At 40.2% G+C, this 21,839-nt stretch overlaps 1 protein-coding gene across 1 annotated transcript; it reads left to right on the plus strand.

Moving 5' to 3' along the window:
- The first annotated feature begins 2,055 nt into the window (after positions 1 to 2,055).
- On the plus strand, positions 2,056 to 17,354 carry FUNDC1 (FUN14 domain containing 1). The gene is made up of 5 exons (XM_054816463.1): positions 2,056 to 2,214; positions 6,122 to 6,278; positions 8,171 to 8,246; positions 14,950 to 15,078; positions 16,708 to 17,354. The coding sequence occupies exons 1-5, from the start codon at positions 2,184 to 2,186 to the stop codon at positions 16,783 to 16,785; spliced, it is 471 nt and encodes a 156-aa protein (XP_054672438.1). The 5' UTR covers positions 2,056 to 2,183; the 3' UTR covers positions 16,786 to 17,354.
- The last annotated feature ends 4,485 nt before the right edge of the window (positions 17,355 to 21,839 follow it).

Below are 21,839 nucleotides of genomic sequence, written 5' to 3' on the forward strand. Positions count from 1 at the left end.
CTTCTACAGTTTCGCCTAGATGATGAACAAGAGAAGCAAAAGGTTGCAGGAGCTCCACAGGGATGCGCTCAGCCAGAAGAGTAAACAGTAGTAAAAAATTATCGTCTAGGATCTCCCCGAGATATAGAAATAGAGCCGCTGAAAGCCAGCTGTACAAACTGCTGTAGGGTTTCCTACTGCATCAACAGTTGTGAAACTGGAAACAGCCAACAGGTCTGTCTATGTTAGTCGAAGCACCTGCCCTGTTCTCTTGGCCAGGAGATCATCTGCTACAGCAGCCAGTATTGCACAGGCATACACTCAGGTATAAACCCAGACTGACAACAATCAGGAAAACCCAAAATACAGAGATAATGGGAACCTCTTCTAGAGGTATCACGGATGAGTTTTTTTCATGGCTTGCCTTTTGTCCGGGCTTGGCATCGTGAAGGAAGCCAGGAAAGCAGCTTTTTTAGTTTTTTTAGCATGCTGCCTTCCACTGTTAATTATAATGACTGCGTAAGATACTCCAAACGCGTTTTTGGTTTTTTTTTTGACAAACTGCTATTGTTAGGAAAGATTGTCATTTATTTAGCAATAAAAGTCAACAAGCTTTTCATTACTGATTGGGAAATGAATTAAAAAAAAAATTATGCTTAAACATGACAAGTCCAAAGATGTTAGGTGTTTGTCAAAATTGTAAGATACAATTTGTGTTCCATACAGAAATAGATTTATTGAAAATCATAAGGAAAACAATGTATTACCTAGTTCTGTCTGGCATGCTATCACCTGCTTATCAAGTATTTGTAATAAAAATCAGTTAATAAGCAAGCCAATATTTTATACACTAACTTCAAATTTTATACAGTAACTTCAATCTCAGAGCTGATTTAAGAAGTACCTTCACATAGAACACCTTTTTTTTTGTTGTTTTTTTTCATCTCTGTTAAGGCTGGTGTAATTAAAGGGTTAATTAGAATCTTAAATGCTTAGTTTGTATGTTGCAACATACATCGCACTCTATAAAAAGAGCTTTATGACATGGGAAAAAAGCAGAGTTTTTTCATTATAATTGCCCACCTCATGTATTGGCAGCATGAGAGTCCAAATGAGAGACTGTAACCATTTTTAAATAATTTGTTTCCAATTTTCTTTTATTATTTATAATAATTGAACTTTCACGCTTTCTTGACGTTCATATTGCCACAGCGTTCCTGAAGCTGTACTTAGACTGTCAGCTACCCCTACATTATGGCTAAAAATGTTGTACTGAGCTGCACACAATAAAAACAAAATAAAAGCAGTAAAATACAATTGCATGGCTTTTAGCCCACCGAAACAACACTGGCAGCACCCACCGTTGCATCGAAGGAAGGAGCAAACTGGGGTCAGGCGATTCCAAATTTTTTTTCTAAATCTTTCAGGGCTCATGTTGACTTTAACCGTTGTTTTTTGAGGGGGCCTTGCATTTTGTTTTCTTTTCTGGTTATTAATTTTTATGGGACACTTAATACCCATGGCAACACGACACGCGTTTTCACACGTCCCCACTGCGTGCAGTACGCTACAGTTACGTGCGGCCCGTTATCCAGCCACGACCACTTCCACCTCTTTTCTTCTCATCCACAGAGCTATTCTGAGACTTTTTGAGGACCTTACTTACACGTATCACCAGGGTGAATAAGTCTCCCACTGTACAGGCAAGAAGCCCGGGGCTGCCAGCCCTGTGGGCCACCACCACAGCGACTCAGCGGGAGAGGCGCGCTTCAGACCTCTGGCCTTCCGGGGCTAAGGGGCCGCGACCCCCTCGCTGAGGCGCTAACAGCACAGCAACCGAGCCCCACAGCGCCGGCCCCGCGGTGAGAGAAGGCGGCGACCTGCCCCCCGCCCAAATGGCCGCCCTCCCCCGGCCTCGCCCCCGGGGAACTACAGCTCCCACAATCCTCCACGGCGCCGGGGGACCCGCGCTGTCCGTGACGTCACCCGCCGCCTCAGGGAGAGTCCCCAAGCGCTGCTCGCGCTCCCGCTGGGGGAGGGGAGGATGGCGGGCGCATGCGCGCTGCCACCCCGCGGCCGCAGAGGGGGCGGTGCCGCGGCTGGGGGAGAGCATAGAGCGGCGCGGCCGTTAGCAGCGCAGAGCGACCCTTTGGGGGCGGAGCGAGGCGGCCCCGGGCCCGGCTCCGTTGTCAACACCAGCCAACATGGCTGCGCGGAGGCCGCGCACCGCCTCAGGTCAGTGGGCTCCCCGTGGGCTCGGGCGCGTCCGCAGCGACGCGTCCTGTCTCGTCCCGTCCTCTTACGGGAAAGGGGAGGAGGAGGCATGGCGACCGCCCTTCCTCTCGAGGGCGGTGGGCAGCCTGGTGTCCCTGCCGGTGCCGGGGGAGGGATGGCCCGCGCTCTGCCCCTCCCCCGTCCGCCCCCCCCCCCCGTCCGCGAGGCCGGTGGGGGAGGGGCGGGGCGCCTGCGCGCTGCACCCAGCGCGTCGCCGTTGGCCCGTCCCTGGGAGGGCTGAAGCGGCGGCTGGCACCCCCCTCCCGAACACTTCTCGGGCTTCGCGGTGGCCTCCCGCGGTTTAACGGCCGAAATGCCTTGTAGGCGGGAGCGGTGTGACAGGGGCGCGGAGGAAGCGGCAGGTCCTCAGGTGAAAGCCGCCTTAAAACCGAAGTACCGGCAAAGTCCTCACAGCAGCGCGGGGACAGGCAGTCGGAGGTGCTGGGCTCTGGCGTCGGCGAGGCCTCACTGGAGGCTGCGGAACTGAACCTGCAGGATGCACTGGGAAATGAGGAGCGGTTTCCTTAGCCTCCATCGTCTCCACATTATTTAACGTGCAGATCTTTAAGTGTATAGGTACATCCTTATGGTATAGTGCCTTTTTGCACAGGCAGAGTTTTATGCCTGTGAAGAGTATGCATACTATTATCTTGCAAGGAAAGGAGTATTTTTTTATCAATGGAAAATGCTCTAGCATTATTATTTTCCATGCAATGTGTGAGTTTGGATTTGAATAATATTAAGTTAGGGGCAGAATTAACAGACCTAACAGTCTATGATGGTGTTTTTATGTTCTTCGCCATTTAAAGATGTTACACACTTTGCACTCAGTACCTCAAAGTTGGAAGGAAGGTTTCAATAACAACTTTGGCTTGTTTGACTACTTAGATCATGGGACTCACTTTGAGAAACCTGGTCTGTTGGAAGCTGATGGGGCCCATCTGTTAGAGAAGGGGAAGAGCATCTTCAGTCATAGGCTTGCCAAGCTGGTGAAGAGGGCTTTAAACTAAAGTTGCTGGGAGAGGGGAACCTCAATTCATCCCACTCCTACCAGTTTGATGCCAGTGCCAGCAATAGATGCCCAGAGCCAGGAGAAGGATCACAGATCAGCAAGAGAGCACCTGAAGTACAGTGCAGAGGAATTTCAGCCACGCCAGCCAGCCAGTCAGCTTCATTGGGGGCCCAACTTAAATGCCTGTATGCAAACGCACATAGTGTGGGGAATAAACAAGGAGTTAGAGATGTGTGCACACGTGCAGGGCTATGACCTTATTGGCATCACAGAGACGTGGTAGGATGGCTCCTATGACTGGAGTGTTGGAATGGAAGGATACAGGCAGGGGAGACAAGGAGGAAATGTCTCCCTCTATGTCAGTGACCAGGTGGAGTGCATGGAGCTCTGCCTGGAGATGGATGAGGAGCTGACTGAGAGCTTATGGGTCAGGATTAAAGGGCGTGCAGGGACAGGGGACATTATAGTGGGAGTCTTCTACAGGCCACCTGACCAGGGAGACGGAGGGGATGAGGCTTTCTATGGACAGATAGGAACAGCCTCAAGTTCACAAGCCCTGCCCTCATGGGGGACTTCAGTGACCCTTATGTCTGTTGGAGGGACAACACAGCAGGACATAGGCAATCCAGGAGGTTCCTGGAATGTGTTGATGATAACTTCCTCCTCCAAGTGATGGAGGAGCCAACGAGGAGACGCTATGCTGGACCTTCTTCTCACCAACAAGGAGGGGCTGGTGGGGAATGTGAAGCTCAAGCACCGCCTCAGCTGCAGTGACTGTGAAATGGTGGAGTTCAAGATCCTTAGGGCAGCGAGGAGGGTCCACAGCAAGCTCACTACCCTGGACTTCGGGAGAGCGGACTTTGGCCTCTTCAGGGACCTGATTAGTAGAGCAGATGGGACAAAGCCCTGGAGGGAAGAGGGGCCCAAGAAAGCTGGTTAGTATTCAAGGATCACCTCCTCTAAGCTCAGGAGTGATGCATTCCAACAAAGAGGAAGTCAGGTAAAAACACCAGGAGGCCTGCATGGAGGTACAAGGAGTTCCTGGGCAAACTCAAACACAAAAAGGAAGCCTACAGAGGGTGGAAGCAAGGGCAGGTAGCCTGGGAGGATTATGGAGAAATTGTCTGAGCAGCCAGGGATCAGGTTAGGAAAGCAAAAGCCCTGATAGAATTAAACCTGGCCAGGGACATCAAGGGTAACAGGAAAAGCTTCTATAGGTAACATCTTTGATAAAAGGAAGATTAGGGAAAATGTCGGCCTTCTCCAGAAGGAAATGGGTGACCTGGTTACCTGGGATATGGAGAAGGCTGAGGTACCCAATAACTTTTTTGCCTTAGTCTTCACCAGCAAGTGCTCTAGCCACACCGTTCAAGTTGCAGAAGGCAAAGGCAAGGACTGGGAAAATGAAGAACCACCCACTGTAGGGAAAGATCAGGTTTGAGACCATCTGAAAAACCTGAAGGTGCACAAGTCCATGGGACCTGATGAGATGCATCCACGGGTCCTGAGGGAACTGGCAGATGAAGTTGCCTAAGCCACTCTCTGTCGTATTTGACAAGTTGTGGCAGTCCAGTGAAGTTCCCACTGACTGGAAAAGGGGAAACTTAACCCCCATTTTTAAAAGGGAAAAAAGGAAGACCCAAGAAATTACAGGCTGGTCAATCTCACCTCTGTGCCCAGCAAGATCATGGAGCAGATCCTCCTGGAAACTATGCTCAGGCACGTGGAAAACAAGGAGGTGATTGGTGACAGCCAACATGGCTTCACTAAGGGCAAATTGTGTCTGACAAATTTGGTGGCCTTCAGCAACGGGGTTACAGCATTGGTGGATAAGGGAAGAGCAACTGATTTCATCTACCTGGACTGGTGCAAAGCATTTGACACTGTCCTGCACAAATTCCTTGTGTCTAAATTGGAGAGACATGGACTTGACGGATGGACCACTCACTGGATAAGGAATTGGCTGGTTGCACTGAAAGAGTTGTGGCCAACAGCTTGATGTCCAAGTAGAGACCAGTGATGAGTGGGGTTCCTCAGGGGTTGGTATTGGGGGGCAATAGCCCTCTAAGGAAAACATGAGGCCAGAAGTTCTCAATCTTTCAAAGTTTTGGTCTATCCAGAAGAGATGTGTCTGCTTTCTCTTAAGTTAGACGTGTTTCACATTGCTTAAGAACATAAAAGCAATTGTAGTAGGTCAGATGAAAACCTGGCATCCTGTGTCTGAAAGCCATCAGCTGCAGGATGAACTAAGATTTAACAGGGTAAGCATGTAGCGATACTTTCTCAGAATGTTTTTAATGATTTTCAGCCCAGGACCTGATTAGCGATTAGGTTGTTGTCTTTGCGTCTGACAGCCCATGGTGGATTTTTATTCCCCCCCCCCCCCCTTAATTTGTTCTGCTGTTATTTGGAGGCCACATCAGCTTTAGGGATCTACAGCATCCTGCAGCAAGCTGTTCCACAAGTTAACTGGGGCTTGCAGGGGGCGGGGAGTGAAGGAGAGGAGAATATGACTTCCTTTTTTTGTGTTGAACCAGCTACCTTCTAGTTTCATCTGGTACCTCTTGGTTTCCGTGCTTGACCAGGTAGGAGACTCCTGTTCACCTGTTCTGTGCCAGTCATGGATTTTATAGATGATACCTTCCCTATAGTCTTCTCGTCCTTACCTTGAAGATTATGGCATAAAATCTCAAAATCCTTTGTTCTGTGAGCTGCTGGACCATAGGTAGCCTGTATGCTGCAATCTAAACCATTGGATTAGCCAGTTAATACCAAAAACGGTTCTGTTTGAGGTTTTTACATAGATTGTCAATTTACTGTATAACTGAGAAAATAACTTTTTTTTTTCTTTTTAAGAACATGAAAGTGACGATGATTCCTATGAAGTGTTGGATTTAACAGAATATGCACGGCGTCACCATTGGTGGAATCGTGTGTTTGGCCGGAACTCGGGACCAATTGTAGAAAAATATTCCGTAGCTACCCAGATTGTGATGGGCGGTGTGACCGGCTGGTGAGGGAGCATCACTTTTCATAACTGCTAGACCATTTACTGTTCTTAGAATATCCCTTTCCAAGGCTATTTGAAGCAGATACATCTATCTTCTTTAATGGGATTTCTTTTATAATCGATCAAGATTATTCATGCATGAACAATTTCTTAACTCATTACTCTGACTCATCATTCTAAAGTGTTTTGTAGTATTGGTAAAGCACCAGTTAGCTAAGGGAACTTCTACCAGTTATCCTGAAAAGGATTTGGGGAAATGTCTGATGTCTAAAAGTTGGAGGAATAAATGGAAAATTACCACACATAACTTTTGTTTGTATAGACAAAGCATATTTCCTTACTATCATAGATTTGGAAACCTAGTGATGATATTATGTCTAAGATATTTTATAGGTAAAAGAAATGAAGAAAAAAAAGAAATGTGGCAGAATATACTCTTAATTAAGAGTCCCATTTTATAGAGTTTTTTTCTTCTAAATTCAGCTGGAGCCATTTTGAACAAATTAACAGTTTGCTCTCATGTTAACTGAAGAGAGATACGACAGCATAGTTATACTAAAATAATTCAGGTGAAAGCTGGACAGTAAAGATGAGAAATTAAACTGGAAAATGTAGCCACAGTCTTAACAGCTATGTTAAGGTATTTGTTATTTGTCAAGTGATTTGAATGGTATTTGTCTGTTCCAAAATTTAAGTTCAGTGAAAAGCAACATTATGGTAGCACAGTAACTTTTAAAACAGAATTATGCAAGATTTGGAAGATGAAATAGACTAAAAATGAAATTGTCATGTCCAGGCTTAGTACAGCTTTGAGGAAGGTAGGCTTAGCTTTCAGTCTGATTGATTGTTTTTATTTGCCTTTGTAACCTTAAAATTATTTTTTAAAGTTAGATGTGTATACATAAACTCTGAAGCTTCTAGGGAATAGTTCATCTGGCATCTGTAAAAAGTGGCTTATTGAAAGATCTGGAAACTGTATATTTCAGTATCTATAGATATGTATTCCTCTGTGTGTATATTCATGTATATAAATATGAATTTGCTATTCATATGTGTGTGGGGGGGAAATTTCCCTCTGTGTGTGGGCTGGCAGGGGGCAGGACAAATACCAGCAGAGTTGCCCAGAGAAGTTATGGAACCATCAGCCTTGGAAACATTCAACACTTGCCTGAGTTAGAACCCTGAGCAACCTGATTTAGCTTGGAGGTTGGATCGGACTTTGCAGCTGGCCCAGTTTCGGGAAGGCGGCTGGACTAGATGACCTCCAGAGGTCCCTTCCTACCCAAATTATTCTATGGTATCGATATCTGTGCTGTTCTCTATTTGATGTGGGAGTGTTTGGAGACTGTGAACAAGATAATTAATTTTCTGGTTGCTTTGATCCATTAAAAATAGACTAAGGCCATGTCCCAGTAGAGGGGCCCCACGGATTTTAACTCTTGTGGTGGGGATGTCACTTCTTTTTACCTGAGATATTTAAGTTATGGGTTGTGTGGTTAATATAAATGATGGTATAAAAATACTTACCTTCCATTTGGGAACAGTTATAATGGCACTTTTATATTATTACGTTGTGCTTTCCTAATGTGCTACATTTAATAGCAGCACACAGCTTTTGTGTCTAGACAGGGTCTGGAGATCTCAAGCTTACTTTAAAGGGGCCATGAGACAGCCATGAACTAGCAACCATTACTCATGTTGTCTTGTGTTAAACATTATTAATTAAATATTGTTTGCATTAAATATTCTAATTTTAAAAATTAAAAATGCAAAATGATACATTTGCTTTATTAAATGAAAAAATAGAAATAGTTGTAGTCAGGAATTGGAGCGTGGTATTGTTCAGCAGACAACTTCATTGGACTGGGTTTTTTTTTTTGTTTTGTTCTCCTAAGGTGTGCGGGATTTTTGTTCCAGAAAGTCGGAAAGCTTGCAGCAACTGCAGTAGGTGGTGGCTTTCTTCTGCTTCAAGTATGTAGCATTTCATGCTTTATAAGTTGGCAAATGTTATTTACTAAACAATAGGAAAAACACAGCTGTTGGGTAAAATTTAATTAGGAAGGCTTCTTATCTACTTCATCTTTTTAGTCTTATCAGTCATAACCTTACACTTCAGCTGGAATATTGTGTACAAAATACATTTCTAAAAATCAGTGGTAAATCAGAATCTGCTCTATCCTGTAACATAGTTTGTAGTAAGCCAAAAGAAACCTCTGTGCAGAAACTGAGATGCTGTAAGTAATTCAGTATTGCCCGATTAGAGGAACTGCCTGTAAACCTATGGTTAGGGAGGTCGAGGGATTTAAGCTGTGTTTAAAATAAACAGGTTTGAGAATTTTATCAGTGCTTTAAAAGAAGTAGGCTTCTTTGGCAGTTGCTTGGAACGCTTGCTCTGGTCCCATTATGAAGCCATGTTTTTCCTCTTTTCTCCCCATGCTGTATTTACTAATCATATCTGTTGAGCCTCTGAAGCTTTGCTGATTTCCAATAGCTTCATTGCATTCCTCTGTTCAATTTGATTTCAAGTCCAAAAATTTTTAATGACGTTATCTGGCATGATCATTTGCATTTTTCATCAGATACTGTGGTTAAGGGAGGACATACTTCAAAAAAGCCTTTAAATTAGATGACGAAACTTTAAGTGAAGGAGAATTTCACATATCCTGCTGTAATATGCCAAGTAATTCTTAAAACATGAAAAATGCCAGTAAAAAAATTGATACCCGAGAGCTTGTCATTTTACCTCAAATCAGTCTAGAGGAAATAGGGTGGTGCCTACTTAGGTTCAATAACATACTTTTTTTTGAGACAGGATGTTAATGATGTATTTATTTAGTTTATTCTTTCCATCATCACCCTGGAGGATTTCTGAAAGGCATGTCCTGCCTTTAGTTATTCCTTTGATTGTAATGGCTGTTGCAGTCAACTAGGCTTGGGCAGTACCTTTGATTGCTGCTGTGTAATGCATCAAAATGGCACAGTTGTGTGAAGTACTCTTCCTTCATGATTATGTTCTCTACTGGTTTTGGTTTTTTAAACCCCTCGCTAAACATATAACTGAACTGCAGCACTCTACATGAGAATGTATACTCTTGAAACTATTTGGTTTAAGTTGTTTTCAACAAATATAAAGCGTATTTTATTTTGAGTTACTCCAAAACAAGCATGAACAACGATGTAAAAAGTCAAAGAGAAATAGTTTTGATATGAAACATTATAGTATTAGCATTCACTCCACCATTGTGCATTGATGACCTTTTAAAATCTCCTGGAAATCACTGGTTATTGGGCTTGTACCTAAACACAGGGATGAATTTTATAAGGGTGTTGAATCTGAAGTGATTTAGAATCATCTAGATGTAAATTTTTGGAAAAATGTGCCATGCCAGCAAATGAATCAATTTGATGGAGTACTCTGGACTTCTTTAGGCCATAATGTGTATTTCTGGATCATGAGAGAATAATTAATTTTTTTTTATATATATTTATATATCTGCAGTGGATCTTGAAGCCCTCAACATCCTTTTCATCTAGTTGACTTAAAAATCTGAATCTCTCTTCTCATGTTGTATGCCGTTGATCTTAATTCTTTTAATGACAATTCTTGTCTAAGTATGACTGAAGAGCCTACAGAGCAGAGGCCATCCAGGGGTAGCAGAGAGAACGTTGCTTGTAGGTGGCTTCATTACTACTTCTGACTACAGGAGGCTGAAAAGTTAAAACTAAGACTTAGAGACAAAGGAAAATAGAAATCGCTTAAAACACATGACTTGTGCAGTATTTTTGCTTGTTGAGCTGTGAAGTTTGAGGAGACTTCCTGTACATAAAATAGATTTGCCATGTGTTTGAGTGTCTGATTTCTTAGTTGATCTCATTTACAGTATATTTGAAAAGGAATATTATCCAAGAGGAAAAATGAGTTGCATATTTTGATTGCGTTGTCTGTATCTTTAATTAAGTAAGATCAAATTCTCTTGGAAGGGAATGAAGTAAATGCCTTGGTCTTTCATTTTAATTCAAAATGTTTTGCATTTTAAAGCTGAGTCATAAATTCTATAGTGTAATTACATTTCTGTAGTCTTTAATTTTTTCATTTAAAGATCACACATCGTGATTTTAATTTCCCTATGAATACATGTTCAGTGCTTCCCCTGAGTGGGCAGAGGAGCGTTTCAGCACATGACTAGAAACTTCCTTTTTATCTGTAAATTTCTCTGAAGTTGCAGATTTCATTTCAACTGCTGATTGCAATATTGACGTTGTAATTACCTGCTAAAACAAGAACTACAGAAGGCAAGATTCTTGGCTAAAGCCCATTCAGTGAAACATTTCAGTCCCGAAATTGAACAAACGCATTTTTTCTTTAGCGTGTGGTGACTCCATCTCAAGAAATCTAGTAGGAAACTGAAAGCAATACATTTTTTTGAGTGTCAGTTTGTACAAGAAGCAAAAAAGATTTTTCAGATTTTTGTAAGTGATCTAGAGGCTTCTCAGTCTTAAACAGATGAAATGAAAAGTAGTCTGAGGAAGAGAATAAAAATTACATTAAGGAATTAGTATAGTTTATCAAAATTAAAGATGTATTAGCACATCTTTGTGCTGGATATTTCAGCAGCTTAATTTGATCAATTAACCATCTATTTCAATAAAAAGGATATAGTTCTTCAAATATGTAGGTATAAGGCCAATACCCATGCACTATATTAAGGAAAATATAATTAATTTCTCATAACAAGTAAGGGATTTTCCTTGTATAACTTCTAGTTTATACAGCACAGTTGAGTGAAATCCTGAGGAGACTGAAGTATGAGCTCATGTCGTTCTGCTGTAATGGATTAGTTAAAAACAGTTCTTCATGAGTGCCTAGTCTCGGTGTGTTTTTGAACTTCTGTATCCTTAATAATGATTTCATTGCTTTTTGCTCTGCAGTAAGCATACAAATTGCAGGTTTTTCCATTGTGTGTCGACTATTTAATCATAAAATTGTATTTTTGTTCAGTTATTTGTGTTTTCATTAATATATTTTGCTTCGTCCCATTAATACGCCATTGATGAATTCAGTTCTTCATTAGATTATTTTCTAACTTAAGAAAAGTAAATCTTTAAAAACAACACAAGAAGCAAAGTAAATGCTAAGATATCCTCAGCTATATATTGTATGGGCATTTGTTGATACCATGCCATGATGATGATGTGGCATCTTAGTGAGCTGGGTAGAGAACAACGTGCTGCTGGGGATGGGGACTTAATAAGAAAGAGTTGTATTCAGTTTTGCGTTGAATATCCCACTTGACAGTTGATGTGTGCAGATTTTGAGGGAACATTTAGTGGAATAGCCAAAGCAAATGGTAGACATACCATATTTCTGGCAGGTTTTGACATGAAATGGAGGGGCATTGTTTCTCTGCCTTTGTAAACTGGAGTAGTTTCGCTGGTTACAGTGGAGCTGTGCCAGCAGATGATGGCTGAAGATACAGCCCCTGCAGTTTAACTCTTACAAAAAAAATGTTCTATCATTTCTCAGCCCCTCCTTGTCTCTATATTGAAGTTAGAGACTTGTCAGATCTGTTCTGGAAACTGGTTGAGTGCGATGAGGGTTGCTACCTATCTAAATACCAGAAAATACCTAAAAGTATACATGGCTTCTGTATGCTGCACAAGCAGCTGAGCATGGGAGCTTACATGTACGTTCTGGGCTTGGTTGGGCTCTTTTTGTAGAAGAGATTTTGTCTTTGAGGATATTAAAACTCTTTTGTCCTGTCTTGCTTTATAAATTTTTTGCTCTTAAACATTTTTTACTCATTACTCTTAATGTTTCACAATAATGAAGTACTTGCATTTCTCTCCAGTATTGCCCCCAAAATGAGGTCTTCCCTGTTAGATTCTCTGTTTTCTTTGATCAGTGTAGAGAAAGATGCACATATTTTTAGTATTCCTGCATTGATGTATTTTGTCAATTGCCTTTTTGGGAAAAAATCCATTATTTTTTCAACAGTTCTGGAAGATCTTGAACAAAAATAGATTTTACTAATGAGGTATATGAGAGAGATATATGTATATTATATATTATTCCATTGTCATATATACATATATAGATTTTCTGTATCTACAGAAACCTACACCCACCCCCTATATGTCTCTTTAAGAATATATATGTATATACCTATATGACTCCTTTATATATATAGAAGTGTGGAAATGACAATGTAATATTATTATTTTAGTTTGTTATTGAAAGAGCTGGGTTTAAAAATACTAGTGAACTGTAAGAATTTTTGTTTATGTAAATTTACTGTTGAAAGGGAACAGGGTTTTTTTATGGTATATTAGGGTCTAAAAACTCTCACCACTGTTTGAGTTCAGTGAGATTATTTCTGCGCTTACATACAAAGTTATATAACTAGTAGGATTTCAGCCAAAGTAGATATGACACAGGCTCTGACTAACACTGCAGTGAAGTACAAGTGTTTTTTCTTCTAGGTTATAAATTTTTATATTCAAAACATTGTCTGCTGTAGCTTATTTCATAAATGTTACAAACACTCAAAAACAGAACTTACGATCTCTGCTACTAAGTTCAGGGAGAAAAGTAGTATAATTTTTATTGTGTAAGCTTGAGTTTTGATACAAATATAAGTTGTAACTACTGGAGGACTAAACAGAACTGAATTAAAAACTTCTGCCTCATCTTTGTACTGTATGGATAACTGAGCTAATTAAACTAGTCTTAATGAAACATTTCTTTGAAAGTCCATTTCCTTATATATTTTTTTTTTTTACAAGCAAGCAAATATATTAGTGTTTCTTACATTGTGTTGGACCGGGTACATCAGTCCATATTTAGTTTTCAGTTCTACGAGTGAGAAGGCACCAATTCAGTGCTCAGGCCTTTTGAAATTCTTGTGGTAATGTTAAATTAGTACAATAAAAATTACCCCAGTGCGTAACGTGTTTTTTTTTTCCTGGTATGTCATCCAGTGACTGGATGTGCAACTAGTACATCTTTAAAACTGGTTTCATGTTTTTGTACTGTATAGACAGTCCTTAATTAGCTATCCCTGCCTAACACTAGTACCTGTGTGGATAAGTGGGTTTACAGTAGGCAGGCAAGGTCAATGAATTTGTTATATTCTGAGGTATGAAGTAAAGGAGGGTATAGTATTTAGTAAATTCGTTTTGCATTTGTGCAGTGAATTGTTTTTTAAAATGTTGTGCAGAGATGGAAACTGAAGTTTACTTTCTTATATAGGTGGTCTTTTAGGAGCTTCATTTTGAATTCAGACAAAATCTGCCTGACACTTGCTTCATTTTAGTTTTTTCAGGATCATGAAATTCTAATTTGTGGTGAAATATGTTGCTTAATTATTGTGGCTGTTTAAAACAAGCTAGATGGTCTCACTTTAGTTATTTCATAGAAAGAACTATGTGAAAGTGAAAATTCAGTGCCTGTAAGTGATGTGAAACATTTCCTTTTATGCCAAACCTAAGAAATTGTATATTTAAATATCTGTTCCACAAAAGTTCATTATCAGTGACTTTTATTTACGAATTGTACTGTTTGCGTAGAATGCTGTTACGTAAGCTATATGAATTTGCCAAACAAGACCTTAAGAAGGACCTGAGAAATCTCAGTCTTCATAAAGAGTTTTTGGTGTAAGTCATTTGCCTGTAAAGTTAGTGGTCTTATATCTATTTGTCTTAGCAGTTAAAATAAGCAGTAATCCTTAGTGTTAATTTATTTTCTCCCCCCCCCCTTTTTTTTTCCAGCTAATGAGTTGTTTTACTGTTCTCTAGAGCATGGAGTAATTGCCTGGTTTGGTTTTTTTTTCTTTTTTTAAAGCTATGATCTTATAAACATTTAAATAAGTATTTATTTTGTGAATTGTCTTCAGGAAATTGGTGGGACTGTCAGTGTTGGTCAAATAACAGAACCTCTTACTACTTTGCAGGATCAAATCTTAGTAAGAGAAATAAGGCAGAGGGTTGGGATGATGGTTAAACATGCTAAAAATGTCATGGATATTTGTTAAGCGTTTTGGGAGTTTGAGTGTAAATTGGTATGAACAATCCCCCAAAACTTACCCATTTTGTTGATGTTACAGAATTTGTGCTGTACACAGGTCATGTTGTTTTTCTACTTTCTGGTTTTGTTTTGTAGAAAATACAACAATTCTCTCTATCAAATACTTTTTTGTTGGACAGTTTAAATGATGTAGGATAAAATAATACTTTTCAGTATTTATAGGGAGGATTCTGATTAGTCCCAAATATCTTGTCACAAATCAGAATTCCACAATTCTGAAAGAATCTGAAATGAAACAGGTTTTTTTATTGTCCTATGAATGTGCTTTTTTCATTCCTTTTCTTACAAGTATATTACTGTAAATGCTGAAGGAAATATATTGGTTTTTAAAACTCGTATAACTAAACAATAGAGAAGTGGTAAAATTAACAGTAGTCTGCTGAACTTTGTCATTGCTTGTTATAATTTGAATTGCTGCTGTTGTGGAGAATACTAGTGTTTGAAGCAGGCTACCTGTTGTAATTGGAACAATGTATTTTCCTATATCTGTAATTAAAAAAGAATTAAGAAGAAACTGTAGGCACTAAGATACTGTATTTTGACTCATAAAATGTTAACTACAACTGTACTAAATACTCTTTATTTTCCTAGATTGCTAGTCATAGTGGATATGTACAAGTTGACTGGAAGAGAGTTGAAAAAGATGTAAACAAAGCAAAAAAACAGTTAAAAAAGCGTGCAAATAAGGCAGCACCTGAAATCAATACTCTAATTGAAGAGGTAAGTCCAAGGTGATAAACCGTTTTCTACCAGCCAATTTTTCTTACCTTCCACTGCAGGTGATGATTAGTTGAAAATGCAGGTGCAAAACTGGAAGGCATCAGAAAGGCCTGGCTGTATATTTTATTAAAAGTTAGCAGATTGTACTCTCTCTTATTCCTTTAGCTTTCTATTTTGTTTACTCTTAAAGATGACACACACAAGTCAAAGTTAATGCATTTCTACAGCTGATAACAGCTTAGGGACCGCCATTGGCTTTGCCATTTAGTCTGTGCAGATTCTTGGCTAGTGAGAAAGCCAGTAAGGTCATGACGTGGTAAAAAGTTGAGAGTGTTGTGGTTAAAACATGGCAGCTACAAAGACAAAACCCAAATCTTCTTAGTCTGCTGATAACAAAATTATTTGGTTGGAAAAGACTGACCTTTCTTTCTGGAGAAAAGCTATAACTACTTTGTAACTAGAGTTGTGGTTTTTATTTCATTTTTATACAGTTCGAAGAATATCTGTCTTCAGAATCTGTCAGTTACAAACTATGTTGAAAAGAGGTAGCCTGTGATACTCATCAGTGTTACTGGGGCTATTTCCTTCTGTCATTTGAGAGCTTATTTAATCATTTTATCGACATTTAAAAAAAAAAAGTTTAGCCTGTTTTTACATATTTTGACACTTCATACAGACGATCTAAGCTGCTTTCTCAATAACTCTGAATCCTGACTTGGAATATGTTGGAGACAAGGTAACAGCAGCCACGGTAGCACTCTGTGATTAGGAATTTTGACATCTTGGATTTAACCTGTATGGAGTTGCACATAGGTTGATAAAAATTACCTTAAATTCTAATGTGAATGTGAAGTGGAAGGTTAAGAGAAGTGGTTTTCTAGCTTCTATACCCGAATAGCTTAAGCTGGCTTTCTCCATCGCCCTGCAGAAATTGGTGGGGCAGAATAGGGTTTTTGGTTGTTTCCTTTTTTCTTTTTTTTTTTTCCCCCCCCCCCTCAGATTATATTACTTTGGCTACTAGTGCACAATTAGAAGAATCTGAAGTGTTTGAAGTGGAGGATTTATGAAATGGCACCCGTTTGATATAACATGTTATACTCTGTGCTGTTACTTCATGAAATATTGTACACAAATGTCATCATCCACAAGTGGTTTTGGTAGGATTAAGTTGTTAGGAAACTGGCTCATAATGGAGTGAAGTGTATTTCTTTTCCAATGATCTAGTCTTCCAAAAAACCAGTATTTTTTAAACTTTTTTCATGTGATTAAAATCGAAGTGATGGTGGTGCTCATGTTTTCTTGCCAAGGAAGTTTGTAAAACATCTGTCTTGTTTTAATCAAAACAAGAATGATGTTGGCGTGAAATTGCTATGACAGTTCCCCTGTATTTTGACTTTTAAAATGCTAACCGTATTTTAAATATATTGTTAAAGACAGCCAAGTGTCAGTTTTCGCTCCATTGGTGCCTGCAGTTGCCACCTAGCTTTATATGTTTTTAAACACGTTGCTTCCTCCTGCACCCCCTTCCATAATTTTAGTTTTTTGTTTCCAGGCAATTGTGATAAGTATTAAATGCTACAATCAGACACAATTAACTCAGTTCTTTACTAATATTATTTTTCTTCTCAGTCAACAGAATTTATCAAACAGAACATCGTGGTGTCCAGTGGATTTGTTGGAGGCTTTTTGTTGGGCTTGGCATCATAAGGACCTGAGTCATCTCTTCCCGATGACATTCATGTCAGCAAAGAACAGTTGTGGTGACACGCTGTCTTAAAGCGGTGTGGGCCACTGGGCCTTCCAGAGCAAGACGAGTGGACTAGCTAGGCAACTTGGAAGCTTTTACATTTCAGGCTTTTGCCTCTTGAAGCTTGGCAAAACTAGGATTTGCTGAAAAACTGTGCAGTGTGCTCATTATAGCATTTCTGGGCAAAACTGGTTCATCTTCATCATGACTCTTTTTATCTATGACCTTTCAAGATCTAGCATTTTTTAAAATGTTATTCTTGGAATATAGATACGTAACCATACTGTAAGAAAGAAGGCTCCATTTTAATCTTTTCGGTTAAATATTCTTTGTTTCAAAAGTATGTTTCTTCATGCTGTAGTAGATCACGTCAATGACTACATAATGTATATGATATTGTAGTTGCAGCCTCATGGCTGTCCATGTTCTTTAGAAGTCCCTGCAATAATCTATCAATCTGTAATACGTTTTTACAGAGTATTAAATAACAAAGAATCATGAGCTCATTAAAGGTGAAAATTAACTTTGACTCTGGTCTTTGTGTACATAGAAAATAAGAAAGTCTCATGTTTATAGCCTGCAGGTATCTGGTACAAATATTTGCAGAGATACTTGCGATATTTGTGTGCTAAGTAAATGTCTGTATGTTATTTTGCCCAGAGGTGTAGACAGGCGTAAACTCACAGATAAAACTGTAGTACACAGATAAGTGTTGCAAGCGCAGACTCCACAATGATCTGATGCTTAATTGTTTTACACTCAGTAAACCACAGAGGTCGTTTCAGACTTCACTAGTTGGCGAGATGAAGAGATGAGGCTTCTGCGGGAGCACTTTGCAAGGGCCAGTACTTTGTAGGGCTTGATAGGATGTCAGTACAATGTGCCTGGGATGACCTGCTGCTCTTGCAGATGCATTTGCTGCCTCTGCCTTTGACAGATCAAAGCAGGAAGCAGATTCTAAAGGGAACTGGAGGCTTAACTGTGGATGGGCTGGAAAATTTATTCTTAAGTAAGTTTTTAAGGTGGTTTTGTTAATAGGTTATTCTGAAGAAGATGAGAATCCAAACAAATGCTTAATGTGTTTTTCTGCGTTTTAAACTTGTGAACCTTTTAGAAATTTCGACCCAAGAAGAAGGGCTGTTTGCTCTGCCCTGATGTCTCTGGTTTTTTACCATACCAGCAAGTTAATGTGAAATGGAGTCTTTCTTGTGCAGGTTCTGTTAGGTTCACTTTCACGTATCTGAACAACAGTGATTCATTAGTATCCGATGGATGGATGTGAACTTCGGATGTACAGGATGTGGGATGAATGTCCATCAGCTGGGCTGTACATGAAAGGCTTTTGACATAGTGACCTGGTATATATCTAGGTTAGTGCATCTGTGGACTTCTGAGGTCTGTATTATATGTTGACTTCATACGTGCGTGCTTCTGGCCAAGGTAAGTTACAAAGCACATCATGCATATCTGTGAGGTTTAAGGGTTTAGTTAAGCTAAAGCCTGTTTAAGACTTTTGAAAGTAAAACTTAACGCCCCAAACCCAAAGAACGTAAATGGCCACAAATAACATGTTAGCATCCAAAATATTTTGGTTTAAGGTGTATATCTAAAGCTATGTAAACACAATTGTTGCAGTTTATTGGAAATGGGAAGCCCAAGGAGGAATGTGTGTGTTATCTGGGATTTAAAGAAATTTAAGAAAAATTAAAATGTTAAAACATGAAAGTTTCTTTGCCTTAGTGTTTGGTCCCAAGGATACTGGGAAGGTAACCAGTCAGCTCTTCTGCTGATGAAGCTAACGGATTTTTGGCATGTCAGAAGAGTTGCTGAAGCCAACTGGTGTGAGTCACCTGCCCTGACTGGAATGAACTGGGATGTTCTGAATGGCTTTAGGAATGAAGTGACTGCCTCAGTAGCATGAACCTGTAAACTTGCATTTTTAAATAGGGCCTATGCTGTGAAAGGATTTCAAGGGACCATCTTTTAGTGGGCTTGCTAAAAAGGGTACTCCTGACCAAGGAATATACTTTATAGTTAAAAGTAGAATTAAAAAAAAGACAAACTCCCCAACTTAGAGTAGTATGCAAGGCTGATTTCTGCAGAGGAAAGTTGTTCTGCTATTCTGTTGCCATTATCTAAGATTCTCAGTAAGGCAATGAATAAAGAACTGATTGAATTCAATATATTTGAGGGTTTTATTATTATTTTATTTTTGAAGCCTTTAGAATAAGAAGTGTATTGTTGTACATGTAAAATTGTCTGAGGGACAAAAAAGTAAGGAGCAATGGCATCACTGAAAAGGTGAACTCTGTTGGTTTGTGTTAGGATTGGCTTTACATAATGCCCTCATGACTTGAGAAGAGGAATGCCTGCTGGCACAGCAATACTTGCGCTAAGTTCTCTGGTACGGTTCCTTCAGTTGGTGAGGTAGAGGGGATGCTGCCAGGAACCACAGCTACAACTGACAGGGGGAGGAGATTTAGGAGTGGCAGACTTTGATAAACATAAAGTACTGAGACAAATAAATGCAGCTTTCCTTGCAAATAGCTGAGATTTTTCTGTGTCAGAACAATCTTGTGTATCACTGTAAAGAAGGGAATGCTCTTGTAAAGTTACAGTCAGAAAAATGAATGTTGATGGGATTATTGAGAATGGAATGGAGCATAACAGAAATACTGTGTTTCTGGTGGTTAAGTTCTTCTCTGGAACGATTTAAAAGTTGCTGTTTTCCTCCCTGATAAAAACTAAAGCAGGCTAAGAAGATTCAGAGAAGGGCAAAATAAAGATTGAAGAAAATTTTTTTTGAAGAGCATTTTTTGGGGGGCAGGAGAGAGAACATCATTTTAAAAAGCAGATGATTAAGAAGGAAAGTGTTAGAAATATGTAAATTAATGAAAGGCTGAGCCAGCATTACTATGCTTTTTATTGTATAGTTGGAGAATTTACCTGAAAGGTGGAAAACCTGAACCTAGCTCAGGGAAACAGCTTTTCACATAACGCACAACAGGTCTGTGGAACTCATTTCTGCTATGTACTAATGAAACCAAGGAACAGGCTCCACTCGGAATGATGGGGCAACATTGAGGTAAATTGCAGGAGTGCTCAGTTACACCTAACGATGCAAGAAAAGCAACTCTAGGTTTCTCTGGCCCCAGCTAATGGTAAATGATAAAATGATTCTAGTGATCAGATCATCCTGCCTTTGCCTTTTGCAGGCTTGTGTATTTTTTTTTTCCCCTCAAACAGTTTTTAGCAGTCACTTTTCAAAATTGAATGCTAAGCTAAAAGATTGACTAAGGCATGCCATATATCCCTCTGTAGTGAACAGTGGCTGAAAGTTTACCAAGCAATGAGTTTTGGGAGAGATTGCTAAGAAATCATCTATTTGTTTTGTATTAATTGTACCATGAGTGTGATCTTATTACTGAATTTCAAGAGGCCAGAATTTGGCTAAATCTTTGAAGGCAGTTTCTGTTTTAGCAGCCAGACTGCAAATTAAAATGTTGTAGTTAAAGATACAGCTGCCTCCTAGATTCAAGTGCATTTGTCATGAGGTCTTAAGATGGGGGGATGCACACAGAGTAAAATGCAGAAGTCAACACTGTAATTCAAAATCGATGCCTGTGCAGATTTTGTAACGTACATAGCATAGTCATGTGAGAAGCATCAGTAATACCTCCTCCTAACCTTTCAAAAATGTTGGAAATCTCGAAGAATTACTTTAAAAATCAGACTTTTATAGCCGGCAGCTGCCAGCGTGGGGTCTGTAGGTCATAGTAGAAAAAGATAATGTTCACCCAAATTCAGCACAACTAGAACTTAGGTGACATTTTGGAAGGGAGATTGATCATAAAAAAAAGTGTGGGTTTTGGTTACCCTAGGACTGTGCTTGGGGCAGGTGGGTGGTGGGGGAGAAGGACTAGAATCAACTCTGCCAAGCGTAGGAGGTGTCATCCTCCCTTGTCTTTTGTGTTATAGTTCAAAAATTAGACAGGAACAATGAGCTTAAAGAGCTGTTTTTCCCTTGTCTGATCAGGAAGCAGGTCTGATGCAATGTAGTGATGTCCCAGTACTAAGACATATGGAAAAGTTGACATTTGTTATTTTGGGGCAATTTGGGAAATGAGCGGTGGGCTCTTAACTACTGAGACAGCTGACATTCATCAGGACCTATAAGATCAGAAGCCAAGTTTAATCAAGATAATTGTGGGGTAAGTCTGCACAAAGCATCTAGTGCTGATCCAGTGCAGTCCAAAACCTCAATCCTGTTTGGCCTCACATTGAAGGGAAGAGGCCATCTAAATCTTGGAGTGCTGAGGAACGTGATGCAGAGATGTAACAGCACTCGCATCCTGGACTGGAAACAGCACGGCTAACCCTGGCACAAGCAGTGCCACGCTTTAACTAAGACATCTGGCTGGACCCAAGCTGGCTCCAGTTCATAGCTTGGGTAAACCAGTTCAGTGGTAACAAATTTGCCTAGTTCATAGGTTCAGCACCCAGAGGTCCTCTGCTCACCCTCTTCTCTTATCCCCTGACCTCTGCGTGTTTCTACCTCCCTGCTTTTGTTTTGCCTGTCGTCTTTTTTTCACAGCTCCCTAGCATAGAGCACCACAGCAAACGCTATTGCTGTGAAAAAGAGGAAATGCAGTGCTTGATAATGGGGTGAAATTGGGGAATAAAGCCCACAAGTCAACTCAGCTGTGGGACTTCCAGCCAGCTAATGCCTCTGGGTTAGAGAGCTCAAGGAAGCTGGAGACCCCCATTCAGTTACCTCTTCCTGGGAAACCTCTCCTGCTTCCTAGACCCGTACCCTACCTACCAAACCATAAGGTATGTTGGCATGAGATATCCTTGGTCTCTCCTGCTGACTCATTCTCTTGTGTGGATGTGTCTCAGCATTCATGGGAGTGAGGACAGAAACTTGAGTCCCATCTCCCCAAAGTTAAGTCATTGCTAAATAGTTAGATATGCTGCTTGAAGTGGAAATGGTCTAACAGGGAGGGAGGAAGGA

Source organism: Grus americana, chromosome 1 (assembly GCF_028858705.1).
Source record: "Grus americana isolate bGruAme1 chromosome 1, bGruAme1.mat, whole genome shotgun sequence".
Lineage (NCBI taxonomy): Eukaryota > Metazoa > Chordata > Aves > Gruiformes > Gruidae > Grus > Grus americana.